At 44.6% G+C, this 20,957-nt stretch overlaps 1 protein-coding gene across 6 annotated transcripts in view; it reads right to left on the bottom strand.

Annotated features, from left to right (window-relative positions):
* Nucleotides 1-1,936: 1,936 nt before the first annotated feature.
* DENND5A (DENN domain containing 5A) overlaps nt 1,937-20,957 on the bottom strand; it is a 118,991-nt gene continuing 99,970 nt past the window's right edge. For 5 of the 6 annotated variants that reach the window (XM_078433190.2, XM_078433192.2, XM_078433191.2 and 2 more), the window contains 11 exons: nt 17,201-17,285; nt 14,344-14,428; nt 13,533-13,661; nt 9,156-9,277; nt 7,800-7,945; nt 7,109-7,227; nt 6,517-6,698; nt 5,805-5,887; nt 5,187-5,310; nt 4,473-4,641; nt 1,937-2,968 (listed from right to left, as the gene is read on the bottom strand). In XM_078433190.2, the coding sequence (XP_078289316.1) occupies nt 2,785-2,968; nt 4,473-4,641; nt 5,187-5,310; nt 5,805-5,887; nt 6,517-6,698; nt 7,109-7,227; nt 7,800-7,945; nt 9,156-9,277; nt 13,533-13,661; nt 14,344-14,428; nt 17,201-17,285 (1,428 nt within the window). In that variant the 3' untranslated portion in view covers nt 1,937-2,784. The remainder of the gene's footprint in view (nt 2,969-4,472; nt 4,642-5,186; nt 5,311-5,804; nt 5,888-6,516; nt 6,699-7,108; nt 7,228-7,799; nt 7,946-9,155; nt 9,278-13,532; nt 13,662-14,343; nt 14,429-17,200; nt 17,286-20,957) is intronic. The other variant, XM_078433195.2, reaches the window with a different exon arrangement.

Genomic DNA, 20,957 nt, shown 5'->3' with positions numbered 1-20,957 from the left:
CAACTCATCATGGTCAATACCCTCCCTGGTGTCATACTCCCCCACAGCACTTGCCTCTGAGTTCCTTGAGGACAGGGGGTCTGGGTCTCAGGAACGACAACAGGGTTTGATACAATAGGGTAGTAAGAACAACCAATATTCATCTAGCACTTACTACACATTTGACCCTGTTCCAGACATATGTATAGTCAACTAGTAACCACAACTCTAGTAGATGCAGGCACTATTATTATCATCATTCCCATTTTACAGATGGGAGTAAATGGAAGTTCAGGAATTAAGTAACTTGTTCTAGGACACATTAGCAGTGCAGGGATTTAACTGAAGGACTTTTGGCTCCATAGTCTGTCATCTTAACCACTGCCAATGAATTCATTTATTCCACAGATACTTACTGGGTACTTACTATGTGCCAGTTGCTACTTTGTGTCCTTCCCTCATAAAACTAACATTTAGAATTAGCAAATAATTAGTACAATGATTGTAGGTGTTCACAAGGAAAATAAAGCAGAATAAGGGGATAAAAGTGACTGATGGGATCTGTTAGTATTTTAGAGTGGTCGGGATGGGTCTCTCTGAGGACATCTGAGCAGAGACCTGAATCAAGCAAAGTAGTTGTCAGTGGAAAAGCCACAAGCTTGGAGACAGTTCTGGTAACTGCAAACTATTTATTGGATGTGTGGCCTTGGGCAAGTAAGTATACTTCTCTGACACTCAATTTCCTCACTTATAAACCAGCAATAATCTATACTTGCCTTACAGAGTTGTGAGGAAAAGGGGTAAGTCTGTGTGTAAAACACCTAGCTTAAGGTCATCTCTGGCCTAGGCCCACAACAGACATACATTCAGTGAGTTCCATGCTGCCCCTCTTGTCCAGCCAGGAATCTCCCTTCCCACTCCAGAAATGCTGCCTACCTCCCCAACTTCCAAAACACTGGACTCCCATGGCCCGTTCACACCACCTGCTGGCAGGATATTGCACTGCAGCTGTCCTCAAAACCAGTCCCTTTCCTCATCTCTTCAAAGGCCTTAGGTAGGCACTCACCACCACCAGCCAGTCACCAGGGATGGAGATGAAGGACAGACTTTCTCTGGCCCCTCCAGGAGCTCACAGCCTAGGGAGGTAGGCCCAACATGAAAGCAGCAATGATAATCCAGATAGGAGGTGCCAGCATCTAAGCAACTACAGGAACACAATGACGTAATGATTAACTGCGCCCAGGGAAGATTAGGGAAGGCTTCATAGTGTGTGACTCCCAAAGTGACCCTGAACAATGAACAGGAAGTAGGCACCAGGGGAGACATTCCAGGCAGAGAGAATAGTACAGGCAAAATCACGGAAGCATAAAAGGATATGAACTGGTTTGAGCCCACTACCTACCTGACCATGCTACATTTCTGGAACTTCCTGCAAAAGCAGCTTGGTTGAAGAATAAAACTGAAGGAAGCTGGTTTCCAGGACTCTCATAAAGCTCTACCACCTATCATCCTGGGAAAAACAAATCCTTCTCTCAAGAAAAACCTCCCCCCCCCCCCCCCCGCCCCACCCCCGAGGGCAGATACGGTCTCATGTGCCTTATGTTTCCACCCCTGGTCTTCCTTACCCTTCAAGAAACACCCACCCTTGTCTCAGTCAAGTGACAACCTTTGAAACCTTGGCCAGGTCTTTCCCCCTCTGTGCCTCAGCCTCCTCCTCTGTGGAGTGGGAAAATAACCCTTATTTGCATCCTTCTCAAACAGCCATTTAAGTTGACAACTATGAAAGCTCATGGTGCTGCAGTGGGAAGGACCCAGACCCAGGAGATGCCAGGTCCTGAGGGGCACCCTGGGCAGCTGCGGAGGGAGGAGCTCGCACTGGTCCTCTCACACAGACCAAACCGTAGCCCCCCACCACCCATTGCTCATAAACCCCCATTAAAGTCAGGGATCCATGCAGTTTTGTTTCAGGTGTTTTATTAAGTGGGCCATACTGTAGCTGGTTTCTAGGTTGCAAAACAACATAAATTTAACAATAATAACATAGCCAGTTAGACTGTGACAAGCTTTTTCCTTCTTTAAAAAAAGAAAAAAGAAAAGAAAAAGAAAGACTTAAAACACACAATGGAGGGTTAAATAAATAGGAAAAAAAAGAAAAAGAAACCCTGTTAAGACATGCTTATGTTTACTTCTGTGCAGCTGTGTGCCAAGAGGAAGCATGATCTTCTGCATGATGGTGCATCCCGGCATGTCTCCGTTCCAAATAATACTGACAGAAACAGAAAAGATGTGGGACTGACTCATCAGTGCTTACAGAGGCACTGCTAAAAATCCCTTTGATTGGAGCTTGGGGCTTCCCACCCAGCACACCTGTGTGTGGCCGGTGAAAGCCAAATATCCGTAACAATGTTAATCTAGAAAACATTAGTTTAAAAACAATGTGGAATGGCCTCATGACCAGCGCAGTGAGGAAGCAGAACTGCCCCGCCCGCGACGCAGGCTCAGTCTGGGGAGGCCGCAGGCTCCCAGCAGCGGCCACGGCGAGGGAGGGCACCAGCTTCAAAATAAGCGGCACCAACCTCGTCTCCCTCTCCCTATCACTCTTTCACATGAAAGTGTGTAAAAAGCAAATCAGCAAATAAACTCTAAAATAGATTATTTATTCCAAAAATCCTCTACTTTTCTTTTTACAGTGAGTGTACATCTCCTCTCCGTCTCCTGCTCAACTCGCTTAAATCCCTTTGGGTAGAAGGGTCAGAGCTGCAGGGTGAGTCTCTCTCGGTCCTACTGCTAGCTGGTGCTGGGAGGTCAGATGTCGATGCCCTTGACAAGGGACGTCTCCAGCGTGATGTTGAACTCCTGCAATGTCTGCAGCACGCGGATCAAGGAATTGACAAGTGTGTGGTCTTTGATGAGCGCCACATCTTCATACATGTGTGCGGTGATGGGACAGTCGGCCAGCAGGGCAATCCAGTGGTGTAGGAGGTGATCTCTGGCAGAGAAGGGTCAGTCCAGATGGGTCAGAAGGGAAGTGGAAGGGAGACAGTTAGTACAAGGCCAAGGAGGAAACTTGCTCCATCACTCCTTGAACAAAGTCTAAAGCTGGAGAAGTGGATAGCTTCCCCAACCCCCTTTCCCTCCCCTAATAGCTCTTGGCAAAGAGGCCTTACATCGCTTTAAAAGGCTCCTATTAGGGACTACTCAGTCCCAGGGACAACAACCCAATCTGAGCCAAATCAACCCAGTTACCTGCCACGAGGCCCACACCTCCTCTCCTGTCTCCCCCTGCCTCCCTAGACCAGCCCACCACCAACCAGACTCCAGGACCAATCAACACCACCTCCTCCATCTCAACAGCCCATCTGTCCCAGAGCACTACTCCTCCCCAGAGCTATCACCACCAGGAATAATCCTAAGAGCTCACATCCACATAGCATTTGGCATGTGCCAGACACTGTTTTAAGAGATTTAACCTTCATAACAACCCTGTGATATGAGGTAGGTGCTATTAGTGCTATTACTAGCCCCACTTTATAGATGAAGAAATTGACAAAGGTTAAATAGCTTGTCCAAGTTCATATGGCTAGGAAATGGCTGATCTGAGAATATGAACCTAGTCAATCTGGTTCCAGAGTCCGTTTTTAAGTACAACGCCAACTCCCTCTCTTCCCTGGCCCAAATAAACTACTGCCTTAAATTTATTTGGTTTTCACACCCTCATGTCACCCACTGGAATAGTCCCTAACAATCTTATCCACTCTGATGCATACCACCCATGGTATCAAATTCATATCATTTCAGTCGCCTGTTTAAACAACTCTGTTCTGATATGGAAGGGTTCCCTGTCCCAGCTCCCCAAGGCCCCCATCCTTTCAACTGTTTCCTACAACTGCCCTTCCCAAGTTTACCTGTTATTTCCTAACCCCACACTCTTTGCTTCCTTTAGGGCCTCTCTGCTAGTTCTGTCTGCTTCAAACTCTCTCCCCACTTCTACCCTTCCATTAAGGCTCAACTCAAATACCACCTCCTCCCCTCTCTGATCTTTCTCCTCTACAGTTTCAGCATACCTTATGAATGCTCCTTTTGGGACTCTCACAACCTTCTGCCTTATACTGTACTTAATTAGGACAAGTAAGCTTCTAAATGGTAGGGACCATGTTTTATTCAGCTCATTCCCACTGTCTTCCATCAGGCCTGGAACATTTGAATGGTTGTTGGAAGGAATGACTAGATATACTCTACTTCAAATTTCACCAGTGGGATGGTTTTATTCCTTCCCATCAAAATGGGCCTCCACCCAGTTACACACACCCTCATTGCCACCCCTACACATCCCCACACATAGGCTTGGTACATGAAGGAAATTAAGGGTTTCCAAGGTCTCACCTGTTGGGCGGCATCTGGTCATTAGCTGCTCCCACCCCCTGCACCACACTAGGCTCCCAGCACCACCTCCAAGGTGGTGCCGTGCACTCTGGGCCATGAGGCTGCAGTACCTGGCTCCCAAGCACACCAGCATCTGAAACTTGCCGTCCTTGCCAATGTTCCGGGGAGTATTATTGATTGCAGTGACAAATCGGCAGAAGTTCCGGGCCCTTGTATGCCAGTTTTCCTCAGGGACAAGTTCGTTCTGCTCCAAAGTCTCATAATAGGTTTGTGCTTTTTCTGTGAAGAGCAGAAAAGTTTGCCAGTGACAAAGGCTCTCAAAACCAACCCATCCATGACTGCCCTGCAGGCCACTAGCCATGGGCCTCTCCATGTTGGTGCTAGGTAACTTAATGTGAGTAACATGAACGTTTTGACATCATTGGTCACATTTCAAAATGTAAAGTCCCTGTTCTTAGGTTTTAAATTTCTTTATGTGGCCCTTGATAGAAAATGGTCCTTTCTCTACTCTGAAGATAAAAAAGAAAAAAAAAAGAAAAAAGAAACCCTTAAGGGAGAAACTTCTTGTATAAAAATTCTTCAAGTGGGTACAACACAGTGTTTGGGCTCCAAATGCTATCAACTGGCCTTTTGGACCTACAAGGAGAAAGTGTGAGGACTGAGTAACTTCAAGAAAAGTCAAGGCAAACAAACAACAGATCTAATTTGAGAGTCACCTGGTTGGGCTTCTGCCTCTCAGATTCCAGCGTTCAGCACCCACATTATGTTGGTGAGTTCCCATGTCTCTGCATGCTTTCCCACCCTCAGACCCTGGTCCAACTCACCCAAGAAATCCCAAATGAAGACATTTTTGAAGAGCCGGGGGGATTTAAATCCATGTTGGAAAGCCTGTTCCAGGGCCGAGACAAGGCCACATTCTCCACAGAGCAACAGCGTCAGACTGCCTCGCTATGGAAGGAAACAGGAGAGAGTGCCAGGCTTGCCTCAGCCAAACTGCCTTCCCACCACTGCTTCCCCAAACCCATAGCCCACAGCTGGGAGGGCAGCAAAAGATAGGCTGGGATCTTGTCTATTTCCCCCAGTACCCGGCACAGTGAATGACACAGAGCAGCTGTCAGTGAATAGCTAATGAACAGATGATGGATCTGGGTCCTCAGAAGTGGGACAAAGCCAGAGTGACCTCCGTTCAGCGAGGCTCAGACAAATCCAGAAGAAGACAGGAATACACACTGTTCATGAGGGGCCCAGGGACTCTGTTGGGTCATCAGTGTATAGTGAAAACAGGGTAACCTAAGGCAGAGGCCCCTGAGGAAACAATCTGCTCAATGTCAAACTGAGACACACACTCTAGACTCTGCGTTGCCCATAGTACATGGCCCTGGAAAAAGATCATTCTCTCTTATTCAATATAAAGCCCAGGTTTGGAGGGCAGAAAGGCTCACCTCTTTCTCAGGCTTATGGAAGTGCTTCACAATTCCATTGACTGCCTCCCCGATGGACTCCTGGATCTGCCCAGTGTTCAGCTCTGATAAAAATCAAGAAGACATCCCTAACCAATCTCAGAGGCTAATAGTGCTTAGCTGACTGAGCACAAGACTGAGGACATAGGAAGGGCTCATGGGAGAAGCAGGACACTGGGAAGCTGGACCCTGGAAACAGTGGCTCTTGCCTATCCAACTTTGCTAAGCTAGCCCTTCCTAAAATCTTGGGGGGAAAGCAAAAGCTAATACCTTAGAGTTCCGTCTCTAAAAGATACAGGTAAAGTTTATTTCCCATTTTACCCTGGAATCTTTGGCAACCAAAAGAGGTCCACAACTTGGCTGCGAGGCCCAGGAATCATGAAGGACAAGGCCAGAAAGTAGATCCCTCTCCTTTCTAGAATCACAAACAAAATGGTACAGAGGACCAGGGCAGGCTGTATGAACTCTCCCTTCTCCTTCCAGACCTCTAAGGAGTGTGACACCCCCTGAGCCTGACACACACACACTGATTCTTGAGAGGAAGGTGACAAATGCCTAAGGCTACTTTGCTAGAACAGCTGGTTCCTGAGGCAGCTGCATAGGCTGGGATCTGGACACCCATATCAGGGCTTCCAGAGATGTGCCCACATCCCCCACCTGGGTAGCACAAGGGCCCAGCCCTCCTCCCACTTACTGGGCTTGTTGTTGGGTGAGATGGTAACGAGCCTCCGGATGACACTAGGGGACTGCTGCAGGGGCGGGGTCCGGCACGGTCTCTCATCCACCTCAGGCTGGGACGTGAGCAGCTCCCCAACCAGGACCCGCTCCAGGCTCCCGTCGTCTATGCCCTTTCCCAACCACCGGCCACATGGGAACCTAAAGGTCAGGCAATGGCCTGTCAGAGCTGCCAGTTCCTCCAGTGTCCCTTCTCCTTGCTGCTCAGCAAAAGCCATCAAAAAGCCAAACCTTGGAGACAGGCTCTGAAACCAGGCTAGGGATCCCTCAAGACCCTGCCCATTCATCCCACTGTGCATCATCGAGAAGCCACCTGAATGATGGGTGGCCTGGAACCTGTGTACAGCAACATCATATATCTTTGCTTGGAAATCTCTCCTAATTCTTTTCAGGCACGTAAGACAGGGCCAAACAGGAAGTTACCTCAGTCCACCACAACCTAAAGAGTCTTCTTGAGAACTCTACATACCCACAGATCAAACACAGCCCCTGGCACCTGGCAGTACACCTTGCTCCACTATCTTAGATATCTTAGCTGAGGGAACACTTACTTGTAGGTATGTCCTGTGATCTCATTCCTGACCATCACATATTCCACCAACCATTTGGCATACAGTCCAGAGTTGTCATGGCCTATCTGTACCGTAGTGAGCTTCCCCAAGTTCTGGCACTGTGAAAGAACAGTCAGATAAAGAAGGTGTGTAGGTCAAGAAAATAAGAGAAAAGAAAGGCATTGCTCAGAGGCACAGATCTGACTGGTTGCCTGCAATCTGGCCCCTCAGCATCTGCAGAGGAAGAACTCATGGCTCCACCTACCACTAAGGCTGGTAGTACAGCACTGTCTCATGAGGGGGAAATGACTGAGAAAGAAGGTGCTACTACCTAGAGGAAGAATAGGGCCTAAGAGCAGAAGCAGTCTGAGATTCAGAGCTGTCTGTGACACAGGCTCAGCAACTGAAAGAATTCTTGGGGATTTCTCAATACACCGTGGGCAGGGAGACACGCAAGTCCAGATGAGTAAGTGCCTTCCAGCCAGAGACCACTTAGACAGGGTGGGCTCCCTCGTCCTTGGGCCAATCCTTGACTCCGGCCTCTGATCATCTCAGGACAGGTCAACTGTGTTGATGCATAATACCATAAGGGCAAGACCATCATAAAACCCTGCAGAAAACTTCTGTAGGCAGCTGTTACAAACTCAGATCCCCACTGAGCCTAGGGTTGTGGTCCCTGGATAACACATACCTCAAAAGTCATCTCTAACACGTTCCTGGGAATCTGCAGGATCTGTGTTTCACCCAGTTCTCCAGAGATGCAGATCCATGGGTTGGCAGTGAACATGGAGCCTCCCAGCTTCTTGCTTGGTACAATCAGGATATGGTACGGGATCACTGTTTTGGGGAAGCCACAAAGGCATTGAGAAGGATCAGGAATCCCTCCCATACCTGAAAGGGCCCTGACCTGTCCAGGTGTGCTGGCATAACTGTGGCCCCTATTGTACTGGCCCCAGCGGAGCTGGGAGCAGCAGGTCCCAGGACCTAATCTCTGGCTGGCTTAGAATATTAGCCAATCCTACCCTCAGTCTCACTCCTCTTAGGGTTACTACCCAAACATCAAAGATCCAAACCCATCTTCAGGCCCAGAGCTAAGTGAACTTGTTCCCTAAATAGTATCACCAACTCCATGTTGTATTGAATTGCTTTGGAGAGCACTTTTCAGTCTATAACCTCATGAACTCTAATAACAATCTCCAGAGAGGCCATACCGGTCTTACAATGCCTTTTCTGAGGTACCGAAAGGGAAATCGTTCCCCTGAATCTCCTAAGCTCCAGTACAGTGTTGTTTCTCCTGTAGCCTATAAACCCTCATCTCTGAGAGAGAGGATGGGTGTCATGTAGAAACAAGATTCCACACTGCTGAAGCTGCTGAGTCACTGGCCACACAATGAGCCATGGGGCAAATTCAGGGACTACCCCCTACTGAACAGGGCATCCTGGCACCAAAGAAAGGTAAGGCTTCAAGGCCCTTCCTTAGACCATACTGAACCCTCTTCCTCACTCTGTAAACAGAGACTTAGGCCCACAGCAGAGATCAACTCTGCTCACAGAAATATAATGAGTTAGGACACAGCAAGGCCTGGACCCAAATCTCCCACCACAACCTAGATTTTTTTCTGCTACTTCAGGAAGAGTTGTCTTTCCCTGTGGGCTGGTCTGAAACCCAGGATGCTGAATGATTCCCTCAGCCCAAAACAAAAGGGAGATTTCTTTACAGGTGTACAAACAGGGCAGTGAACTTCACCAACCGCCCAACTCCACTCCACCTTCATTGCCTTAGGTCCCCAGAGCAGTACTAGGACAACAGTAACAACACGATGGCCAAAAAGACTGAACTTCCCAGTTAAGAACAAGAATAAGAAGCTTTGGAGAAAAAACAACCTCCAAGGAGGGCTAATGCACCTCTCTGCCACAGAAGCAAAAGGCAAGTAGAAAGTGCAAGTGGCAATCTTCTTTCTTTAAAAAGGGGACAGTGAGTTAGCCTCCAGCAAGCTCATGAAGATTGGCATTGAGAAGGCTAGTTGGGGAACACAGGGCTACTCACGGATAGTTGTGAAGACATTGGTGAAGCAAAAGTAATCAACGGCATTGAAAGAGAGGAGGTGATAGAGGAACTGCTCCTTCTCGTCGTCACAGCGCAGGAAGGCATAGCGCTTGTACAACTTTCTGTCGGAGAGGAGGCAATACATCAGTCCCCCAGCCAAAAGGAGGGGAAAGAGACTAGAATTACTCAGTTCTGGAAGGAGACAGCTAAGGGAAGAGTAAGATGTCAAGCTTCAAGTTCCTTAGAGCCACCTAAAAAATGGAACAAAGCCGGCTTCTCCATTGAAATGAGGGCTAGAGGGAAAGTGGCTGAAACTACAGCAGGAACAATAAAAACCAAACTCTACCCGTGTCTAAGGGTTGATGCTACTATAATGCGGTGTCAGAGGTCATGGGACCTCCTTTCCTAAACTGGGGGCTGGAACTATCACCCCTCAGGGATGACACAGGCCTTCTCAGGCTTCTAGCTAAGGCATCACTAGCTAGTGTGTGCTGTGGGAATAGCAATGGCAGAAGGTCTGTGACTGCCATTCATTACCAAAGCCAGCCTCACACCCTCAGCAGACCTAAGACCCCTGAGTCAGAACACTGTTCTGAATGTGAATGTAAGCACAGGACAGTTTCAGAGTTAATAAAGGGAATGACCCAGGTCACAGGCAAGGAAGAGCTGCACACATCATGTCCTTCCCCTCTTTTCAAATTTTCTCCTATCCCCATCCCCATCCTCACTTATTTATCAAAGGCCAACTCCTTTGCCTGACATTGTAGACACTTTGCAACAGTAATGATACCTTCCCCAAATAGAGGGGACATAAATAGCTATGTGCACAGGCCTTCAGCACAGAGAAACACACAGAGAATCCAAGAAGGTAACCATCTTGGCTGCCAAGACTGCAATCACCATGGCCAAAGAGGTAGAGATTTAGTAAACCTGTGAGGTTCTATTTATAAGGCACACCCAAGAGATTAATTCACCAGCCAGGGCCTACTATATGCAGGTGCTGGAGAGAGAAACACCTATCCTCAAATACAGTCCAGGTGAATAAATTAGGTAAAGGCCATGGTATAACACTGCCCATAATGAGGTGCAAGTGAAAGGCTCTCTCTGGGAATTTAAAGAGCAATAAGCTTCAGTGGTCCTAGAAAAGGAGAGGCCTAAAGGACAGCATGAATTTAGACAGGTGTTGCAGAAGAAAGAGGACGGGGTGTGAAAACCAGTTTGGCTGGAGTTGAGGACCCAGGGAGGTGATCAGTTAGCAATGAGGCTGAAAGGTTAGGCCACAGTCAAATGAAGAAAGACTCTAAATATTCAGGCTAAAGAGTTTGCAACTTGCCCTACAAGTAGTCAGTTTTGGCAATTTACCTTAGAAGTAGAAAGCCACAACCAGTTTCAGAAAATTTCATTTTAGTGTAGCTGAGGGGTGAAAGGGCATACGAGTAAAACTAAGACAGCAGCACCAGATAAGAAAACAGGTGGAGGCAGAAGTTAAGGACCTGAAATGTGCATGTGGAAGGTAAAGCAAAGCAAGGAGTCAAACTAGACACCAAATTTCAAAGCAGGTTCAGAGAGAAGAGTGGTGACATTAACAAAAAAAATTTGAAAGGTGGTTATGGTGAAGACTCTGTGGAACTTGGTTTTGTTCTCTCTGAGCTAAAGGTAAGATATCTGAATGGAAATAAATGCAGGACTGGAGCTCAGAAGAAAAGTCAAAGCTTGAGCTTCAGATGTGGAAGTCACCGGATAGGTAACAGAAGTCATGAGAATAGGTGAGATCACTAAGTGAGAGAAAAAGCGTGAAAAGAATGTGTGTGCATGCAGAGAACTGGGGAATGTGGAAGCCAACACCCTGGAAAGAGTAGGGGGAGAAAAAGAACAGGATGATATCAGGTCACGGCAGTCATGCAAAGTGAGTGTCAAGGTAGAGCAGCTACCACACAGCATCACTGTAGGGAGGTCAAGGAGAAACCACGTGAGCTCACTGTATAGGAGCTAACTTTTCCCCCTAAACTATACAGCTCCCTTATCCTGCCTCAACCTTACCCCCTTCTCCAAGCTGTCAACAGTGTTGGAGGCTACCTGGAAATCGCAGAGTCAGGACCATTGTATCAAGATACACTCTCCAAGGCTACCTCCTCCTGTCTGTGCAGTTATGCACACATTTTATGTGCCCAATTTAATACCTTCTAGGTGCTAGGCAGCATGTTCATTCATGCCCTCAATGAAAGCAAATTGTAATAAGCAGCAAGCAACTAGATAATAATACAGCCCATCAGTTGTGAAGCAGGTTTGAACAAATACTGTGACAAATGCTATGGGTGCCTGGAGGAAGAAGAGACCAAGTCTCTGGAGCATCTAGGCAAACTCTGGCAAAGAAAACTTCCGACCAGGCCCTGAAAGGACTAAAGACATCCTGAGAAGGGTGAGTGGTATGATTATGATGTGGCTAAAACTTTAAGTAGACTGAAGAGAAAGATAAGAGAGAACAGAATAGGGAGAAGGAGTAAGCAGGTTTTGATGAAAGGCCCCTTTTTTCTCCCCATACCCCATCCAAAATACAATCTGTGGCAGCAAAACTCATTTTCCATTCACTGGAGCAGCACTGGGGCCAGGATATCAGATGGAAAGTTTCTAGGACTGAGTAACTTCTGAGCTTATTTCCTCTAATAGGGCTATGGTTTAAAGAAACCAAAATTTAAAAAAGAAAGAAAAAGAAGAGAAGAGAAGAGAAGAGAAAAGAGAAAGAGAAAGAAAAATTAGCCTCCTGACCAAAGTCTGTGCCTTATTTGCTATTGCCTAGGCCTTTAAGATCAAACATACCCTAGACCTATACACTGCCCCAGACTTCACAAAGTTCTTATGCTTGACCCCCTCTCAGATGCCTCTCTGTCCTCCTGATGACGATGTCCACACTGGCCAGCAGGAAAGGCTTGCTGCCCTGTCCTGCTACACTGATTTTTTTCTTTTTTTTTAACCACACACAATTGTCCCCAGAAGCTGGAATTCAAACATGTCCATTCCAAATTCCACACTTACATGTTCACTTGTTCTCTTTTAATTGTTCTCCCAATCTCCAAATTTTATTCCTAAACCCTTATGTATCTATAGGCAATCACATTTAAGTGCTTTAATGGGGCGCCTGGGTGGCTCAGTCAGTTAAGCGTCTGACTTCATCTCAGGTCATGATTTCATTGTTCTTGAGTTCAAGCCCCCGCATCAGGCACTATGCTGACAGCTCAGATCCAGGAGCCTGCTTTGGATTCTGTGTCTCCCCTCTCTCTCTGCCCTTCTTCTGCTTGTGTTCTGTCTCCTTCTCTCTCAAAAATAAACATTAAAAAAAATTTTTTTTTAATTTTTAAGTTCTGTAAGAATTGCTGTTTTAAACTCTAACCTATCAAAGTTTTAAACCTAATTCTTGCTTGTTATTTATACACAATAAACAATCTAAAAATTTTTATTTTCACTTTGAATAAAAATAGATTCTGCAGGTTTAATCAACTGGCTACACTAAATTTCACCAAGGTCCACTCCTCTGCTTTATCATCCTTGGAGAAGTCAAATAATAAAGGACACCATGAAAAGATGTCTACGGAAATGTTAAACAAAAGTGCCCAACAGGCTTGCCAATGAAGAAAGAGCCAAACACAGAAAAAGGTAGAGAGGTGGTAGTCCAAGAGGCAGAGAAGGACAGCCCTCCTTCCTGCTCCTCCCCTGGTAACTAGGGTACAGAAAGTATACAAGGAATATCAAATCCAGAGAAGGGAACTGTAGGCTAATGGCCCCTGCGAGTGTGAGTGTGATGGAATCTCTCCCCTTCCTCTTTCTAGGTGGAAAGCGTGGAGGGAGAGGGTCTAGGAAGGTTAACTGAAAGCCCTTTTGAGCTCTAGGGAGACTCAGACAGGGTGGAAAGAGAAAGAGCAAGGACTTGGGCTGGCCCTGAGCTCAGGAGAGAACAAAACAGATAAGGGGAGCTCTTAGAAGTTTTCTTTTCATTCTCTAATCCTTTCCTCCCTAGGACAGGAAAGAGACCAAAAAATGCCCTGTGCCTAAGAGGTATACAAATCACCTGGGTGCAGTAAGGAGAAGGGAGCCCCAAAACTCTCAAGTACCCAATAAGGACCCCATCCTTCTCATTATCTCTTTAAGAAAGCTATTTGAGGACATGCAGATTAAAAAAGGTAGGAAGAACAAACACAGAATTTTCCCTCTATAGATAAAGAGGGAGAAGAGGAAAAGCTACAAAACCTTCATATGCAATTTGAGTTCAGCTGAATACAACAGAAATGATGTAGTGAATAATCTCCCTTCCCACACAAGAGTTTCCAATCTCTCCCCACCATTCCTGGGAGCCTGGTTCTAATCTAGGTGGAATGGCCTTACTTGGTGAGCTCATGGTCTGAGAGAAGCTGCTTCAGGTGTCTGGAAAGTAACTTTTTTTCCATTGACAATCGCACCCACGCTCTAGCCTTTCCCACATCAGTCTTGATTTCCCCGATGTTCTGGATGTGCCTGAAGGGAGAATAGAAAAAAGGAGATGGGGAGTGGGGTAGAAAATGAACTGACTACTAATACCTCCCCTGTAAAGTCAAGGAAGCCTGGTGAGAGCCCATCTCTCTTGTTCTCTAAATCCTCAGCTTCCATGTAGCTTTGCAGATAGGCTCACTACAATTTGGGGGGCTGAGGGGGAATAACACAGTTCTCAAAAAGCCAAGCTAACCCTGGAACCCTAAGGTCTTGTGATAACTCTGGTATAATTCGCCAAAACTGTCAGGAAACCCAACTGCTTGTATAGCTCTACAACAGCATCATGAAGCACAAGACCAATAAGGAGGGCTTCCTGGTTAACAGAGAGGCTATAGAAGCCCAAGTCACTGAGACCCTGCTATTTAAAGTAGATACCTGGGGTGCCCGGGTGGCTCAGTCCGACTCCAGCTCAGGTCATGATCTCATCGTTCATGAGTTTGAGCCCCACATCGGGCTCTGTGCTGACAGTTCAGAGCCTGGAGCCTGTTTTGGATTCTGTGTCTCCCTCTCTCTGTATTCTATCCCCACTCACACTCTGTCTCTCCCTCTCTCAAAAGTAAATAAAGATTTAAAAAAATTTTTTTAATTAAAAAAAAATAAAGTAGACACCTAAGGAGTAACTGAAAACAGGCTTTTAGTGGCTTATTATATATGAACCCAGACTCACCTCATATCCTGAATGAGGGAGACTCGCAGGGGAGACATGACTGAGCTGGCATCAGACTTCCTCCGTTCTGAATCAAGAAGTATTCCTAGAACAAAAAAGTTGTTCATGTCTCAAGAGATAGGATTATCCAAAGAGCTGATTACCCAAATTTGTACAGGAAATGGTTACTTTGGTAACACTTAGCATTTCATGAATATTTATTAAGTACCTACTAGGTATCAGATGTTATACTCTTAACCCGTATTATCTCATTTAACCCTCTAAAGTTAGATAGCCAAGGAAAGTATCACAGAGAAGGGAACTGATTCAGAGAACACTGCTTTGCCTCAGTCACCAAGTGGCAAAATCAGGACTGGAGGGAACACAGATCTTCTGGCTCCTAATCCAGCATGTTCTCATCACTAACCTTTGGAAGCACTATTTCCATTTGGAGCTACTACTCATGTACTTGGTCTTGCCTCAAAATGGGCTACAAAAGAGCCAAGCAAGTGCGTAAAGAACATGTTCCAGAATGCTTAGGATCTCTAGATACAAGCATACCTCATTCTATTATGCTTTGCTTTATTGTGCTTCACAGATACTGTGTTTTTTGCAAATTGAAGGTCTGTGGCAACGCTGTGTCAAGCAAGTCTACTGGCACCATTTTTATTATCACTATTGTTATTTAATGTTTTTATTTATTTTTAAAAGAGAAAGGGAGAGAGCGGGGGAGGGGCAAGAAGAGATGGGGACAGAGGATCCTAAGCGAGCTCTGTGCTGACAGCAGAGTACCTGATGTGGGGCTCAAACTTGTGAACCATGAGATCATGACCTGAGCCAAAGTCGGGTGCTTAACCGACTGAGCCACCCAGGCACCACTATTATTATTATTTTAGAGAGAGAGAGAGCACATGAGCGGGAAAGAGGGGCAGAGGGAGAGAGAGAATCCCAAGTAGGCTCCATGCTTAGTGCAGAGCCCAACACAGGGCTCAATCCCACAACCCTGGGATCATGACCTGAGCCAAAATCAAGAGACTCAAGACACTCAACCAACTGAGCCACCCAGTTGCCCTGGCACCATTTTTCTAACAGCATTTGCTCACTTCATGTCTTTGTGTCACACTCTGGTAATTCTCACAATATGTCAAAATTTTTCATTGTCATTATATTTGTCATGGTGATCTGTGATCCATGACTATGACTTGCTGATAGCTCCAACTGATGGTTAGCATTGTTTTTAGCTATATTTTTAAATCAAGGTATATACATTTTTTAGACATGTTATTGCACACTTAACAGACTTCAGTGTAGCATTAATATAACTTTTATATGCAATGGGAAACCAAATAATTCACCTGACTCACTTTCTTATAATATTCAGTTTTTTTGTGGTACTCTAGAACCAAACCCACAATATTTCTGAGGTATGATTGTATATTTATATCCATATGTCTGGTCCAATACATAAAACATAGTATCTTCATCATTTAACTGTTGAGAATTTTTGGCTATATAGTCTATCCCTCAGCAGTAACTTCTATAGCCTTCCTGAGAAGAATTTTTGTTCTAATATCCAGAGAATAGATGAAAGAACTCCTTATCAAGCTGCTTAGGAAGCTCTTGTACCTGGTTTCCAGCCAACTATTCTCCCCACTTTCAGTGCTAGCTGAAGTCAATTAGCTCAAGAGGAAAGAAACCACGGAATTCATGCCTATCTCTTTACTTCCATTTGAACTGATCTTTACCATTAGGATAAGAATACCCAAGAAAAGTAAACAAACTTCCTGGCAGAGAGAAGAAAATGAAGGATGATGCAAAGGGGAGATGTTGCCAAGAAGTAAAGGAAGGAGGAGTATTGTCTTGGAAGGGGCACTACAGAATGAACACCAGACCAGGAGACAAGAGGCCTGGCTCCTAATCTGGCCTCTTCCATGAATACCCTGTGTGATCCTGAATAAATTCATTTCCTCCTGGATCCCGGTTTCCTCCTCTTGTAAAATAAAGGGGCTGGACTAAATAATCTCTGGGGTCCCTGCCAACTCTAATATTTTTATTAAATTAGAAATGGAAAAAGAAGTGTTAAGGGATCATTCACATCAGGCCTTGACTCTGAGGAACTCTAAGGTAGAACACATTGACAAACAGGCTCTCTTAACTGATAGATCATCTCAATGCCCATTTCAGAGAAATAAAACAAAAAACTATGAAGACAACCTATTCCAAACACAGGACACCAGAACACACAAATTCACTGAAAACCTAAATTCATTTAAACACTGGCCTTGGGCCCCTGGGTGGCTCAGTCGGTTAAGCGGCCGACTTTGGCTCAGGTCATGATCTCGCAGTCCGTGAGTTCTAGCCCCACGTCGGGCTCTGTGCTGACAGCTCAGAGCCTGAAGCCTGCTTCAGATTCTGTGTCTCCTTCTCTCTGACCCTCCCCTGTTCATGCTCTGTCTCTCCCTGTCTCAAAAATAAATAAACGTTAAAAAAAAAAAAAATTTATAAACACTGGCTTTTTGCTGATATAAGTCACCTATCTCACTCATCAAAAGGGTATAGAGACAGGGACGCCTGGCTGGCTCAGTCAGTAGAGCATGCGACTCTCGATCTTAGGGTCACGAGTTTAAGCATCATGTTGGATGTAGAATTTACTCAAAAAAAAAAAAAAAAAAAAGTATAGAAACACATCATGAAAGCAAACCCCATTGCTTTGGCACACTCTGTGGTCAGACAGCCAAGTAGCTTAATATTTAAAAAAGAAAACATTTCAGACAAAGGCTTCATTGACCTGGAATAGTCTACCGCAGATGATCACTCCAGTGGGAGATGGGAAAATGGATGAAGGGGGCTCTCCCCAATGCTACAGAGACCAACTTACCTGAGGTACTGAGGCTTCCTGATGTGAGTTTTCTCTGCCGGTTTTCCTGATAATGTAACAGGTGGGACCACAAGGCTGATTTCCCCTGGAACCAACACAAGGGAGAAGAAACTCCTGTCAGTTAAAAAAAATTTTCTCTAATATTTTTTTTTTTTTTTTTTTTTTAATTTATTTTTGGGACAGAGAGAGACAGAGCATGAACGGGGGAGGGGCAGAGAGAGAGGGAGACACAGAATCGGAAACAGGCTCCAGGCTCCGAGCCATCAGCCCAGAGCCTGACGCGGGGCTCGAACTCGCGGACCACGAGATCGTGACCTGGCTGAAGTCGGACGCTCGACCGACTGCGCCACCCAGGCGCCCCTCTAATATTTATTTTTAAGAGAGAGAGAGAGAGAGAGAGAGAGAGAACGCATGAGTGGGCGAGGAGCAAAGAGAGGGAGACATAGAATCCAAAGCAGGCTCCAGGCTCTGAGCTCTCAGCACAGAGCCCAACGTGGGGCTCGAACCCATGAACTGTGAGACCATGACCCGAACGAAGTTGGGTGCTGAACCGACTGAGCCACACAGGTGCCCCGAAACTCCTGTCAGTTTAGATTTCAGAGGCTAAGGCATCCAGTGAACAGAGTCATAGATAAAACATATAGATATGGGCTTTTAGTAAAAAATATCTGTATTATGTCTTATCTTGATGTACACCTAGTGCAACATATACAAATATATCCCCCTACTAAAATGCAGAGGAAATATAAAGAAGAATGGAAGAGAGAAAAGAGAAGTGGCCCACCACTTGAAACAGGAAGGAGGACATGGCCACACAGAATCTGTGAATGGGCCAGTTTATAAGAAAGAAAAAAGCAAATAACCTATCAACTTCTGAGTTGGTTAAAGGCCAGCTTGGGTAGAGCATGATGGCTTTTGTACATAGGAGCTAATACCCAGTCTATAAGATTCCATGACAACTCCTGAGTTTCCTTAAATATTTAAAGGCATTATTGTCTTTAGTGTAGGCTGAGGAGAAGCTGTCACTAAGATGAAGATTTACTCTTGAAGGTAAAGTTGAAGAAGGCTGAAGGTACTTAACTACAGTCAGTGTAACAGAACCTTAGCATTTGGAAATGTAAGAGTTGCAGTTTAAACTAAGACATGTAGCAATTTGTCATTTTACCAAGGCACAGATTTGATTAGCATCTGCAAGCCTGATGTGAGGGAGCAATTTACCTAGGTGGTGAGTGAGCCCAGCTGGCCATCCAGTAACTGTTTTGTCTTTTTTCTAGCCCTCCTGCAGTACACAGTGACCCTTGTATGTGACTTAAAAAAAAAAACTTTACATCAGATTCATGGTAAATGTTTCTATATAGCTGACATAATATAAATGTAGTATTATGTTTGTTTTAGTAGAATTTATTATAATAATTTTATAAATGACTTTAGTTCTGTATTTTAAAGAGTAGTAATAATAGAAGTTACCATGTCTTGAGGCTTGCTATAAACTAAGTACTACATTAAATGTTCAAAATATATTTTATTCAATGCTCTCAACAATACTACAAGATAGGTAGCTCTATCCTCATTTTCTTTAGAAAAGGTCAAATTGGGGATCAAAGATTAAGTAACATGTAAAAGATCACAGAGCTAGTAAGCAGAGTGTTGGGATTCAAGCTTCAATCTATCTAATATCAGAACCACTACTATCAATAATGATGCTATACAGACTGTCTAAAAGAGATTTAACTTTTGAAGTTATACTTTCTGAAGAAAGTTTTATGCTCTCAAATGAATGCGAGGATTTTAAGGTCTCAAGATTTTTCCCTTGAGAATACTGAGTATTTATTTTGTTTCCATCTACCAACTTGATCTATCTTAGGAGAAAAAAGCAAGCATTTGAATGGAAGAAAAACCCTCATCTATAAATCAGCAACTTGTTGACATAAACTTGCTGTATGTTTGGATATCCTACAAGATTTAACCAGCTTTAAAAAAAAAGAAAAGAAAAAAGATTTAGACAGCTTAAAACAAAACCCAATAATCATCATGGCATTTTTTTTAAAAACACAAGTTAAAACTAGAAACGACTATTTTTTTATTCATCAAAAAAACAAATATTTGGGGAAAAAATAATGTTTAACAACATCAGTGAGACTTACAACCCCTATACACTAACTGGTATATTAATACAATAAATATGAAAGACAATGCAAGAGCTTAAAATACTCACACTCTTTGATTTAATAATTCAACTTCTAGAAATCCATCCACTTATCCACCAAAACCATTAAAGTAGGCTCCTGAAAGGGACTTTGACTTGTCACTCGTATCTCAGAATCTAGGAAGACCAGGAAGGCAGCCTCCCTTAAGAGAATTGTGTGAATGTGACACACACTAAATATAGCTGGTCACCAGAGAGGCAATGATACTGAAGAGCCAAAGGCTAGAGCAACACCAGGCTGCCATGCCAGGAGGATGCCCTGGCTCACAGTGATTTTACTCATGAGGAGGGAGAGCAAAGGCAGGAGTGAGAGAGCAGCAGCTGGGCTGACGGGTCTTTCTAGTTCAGGAGACATGGATTATTCTTTTTCCTCTTTTGAAGAGGCTGATTGAGACTGCAAGGTTCAATTTAGCCTAACCACCCATTTGGGGTAGTTATATAGAGATAGCAAGATCTAAGTAGTACCAGATTCTCCAGGGATGTCATATATATGGAAGGTACGAAACAACCCCTTCTCACTTATCCCAAGGGCAGCAGTTACAAAACCAGTATGAAAAACCAAACCTCACCTCTTATTGTCAGAAGAATATACTAGAGAAGGATACACATCTCCTTGAAAAATGTCACTGAAAGCCAAAGAGAGCTGTGAAGATAACAGAGCTTAAGAGGACTTGCTGAAGGCAGCCCTGCATGTAGACAGTCGTATGGCTAATAACAAAATTTAGAAAGCTAGCAGCAAAACCTGCTGTTTGGATTCCCTCTACTTTCTAAGTAGATAAAATAGGTAATTGATCAGTAAGGTGCCCTCAGAAGGGGGCAGTAAAATCACCTTCTGAGAGTAAATTTGGTCACTGCAAGACCATGCATAATCTGCATGATGGAGACCAGGTAACCAGGTTATAGCTTTTGGATTAGGACATAACCAAAGAATGTCTCAACAGGAGAGAAGCGCTCTACACACAAGCTAGCAAAGTAGAGGCCTAAGGAGGACATGCTGTAGAAACCCAACATAGATAGTCTTGGTCAATCCTCAGCTGAACATCCATGTGTCTTTGAGGGTATAAATGACCTGCCAAAAAAGCACATACCCTTGCTTCCCTCTGGTGACACTGTTAGTGCTTTATTTCTAGCACTCCAAATGCAGACTTCAGAACAAAATGGGACCTCAACTGAAAAGTCCCCATTATTTTGAACTAGTTTCTCACTAAACAAGTAGCCCCTATCCATCCAAACTGAGAAGGGAATCAAATTGGCTCCAAAAGATATTCCTTATACTATGGGAATTTTTGCAGAATATGGCTACAAAGCCTCAGAGGACAGGTTTAGAACATGGTATGGTATTAGTTCTTAAACTGCAGGAGAAGTCTCACTAATGCTCTAGAAATTTTTATGGCAAATATTAAAAAGTTTTGGTGGCATATGTTTTACCAAAAAGCTGAAGAGCTCAACTATAGTGCCAGGCTCGCTCAACTTCAAGGAAATTGATAAAATGATTATTTATATTCTATTCATTTGTTATAAAGAAAAGTAAAGAAACAAATTCTTCATGTA

The sequence above is a fragment of the Panthera onca genome, chromosome D1 (assembly GCF_046562875.1).
Source record: "Panthera onca isolate mPanOnc1 chromosome D1, mPanOnc1 haplotype 2, whole genome shotgun sequence".
NCBI classification, from domain to species: Eukaryota; Metazoa; Chordata; class Mammalia; order Carnivora; family Felidae; genus Panthera; species Panthera onca.
The sequence above is the reverse complement of the archived record's forward strand: the minus strand, read 5'-3'. Positions and strand labels throughout refer to the sequence as shown.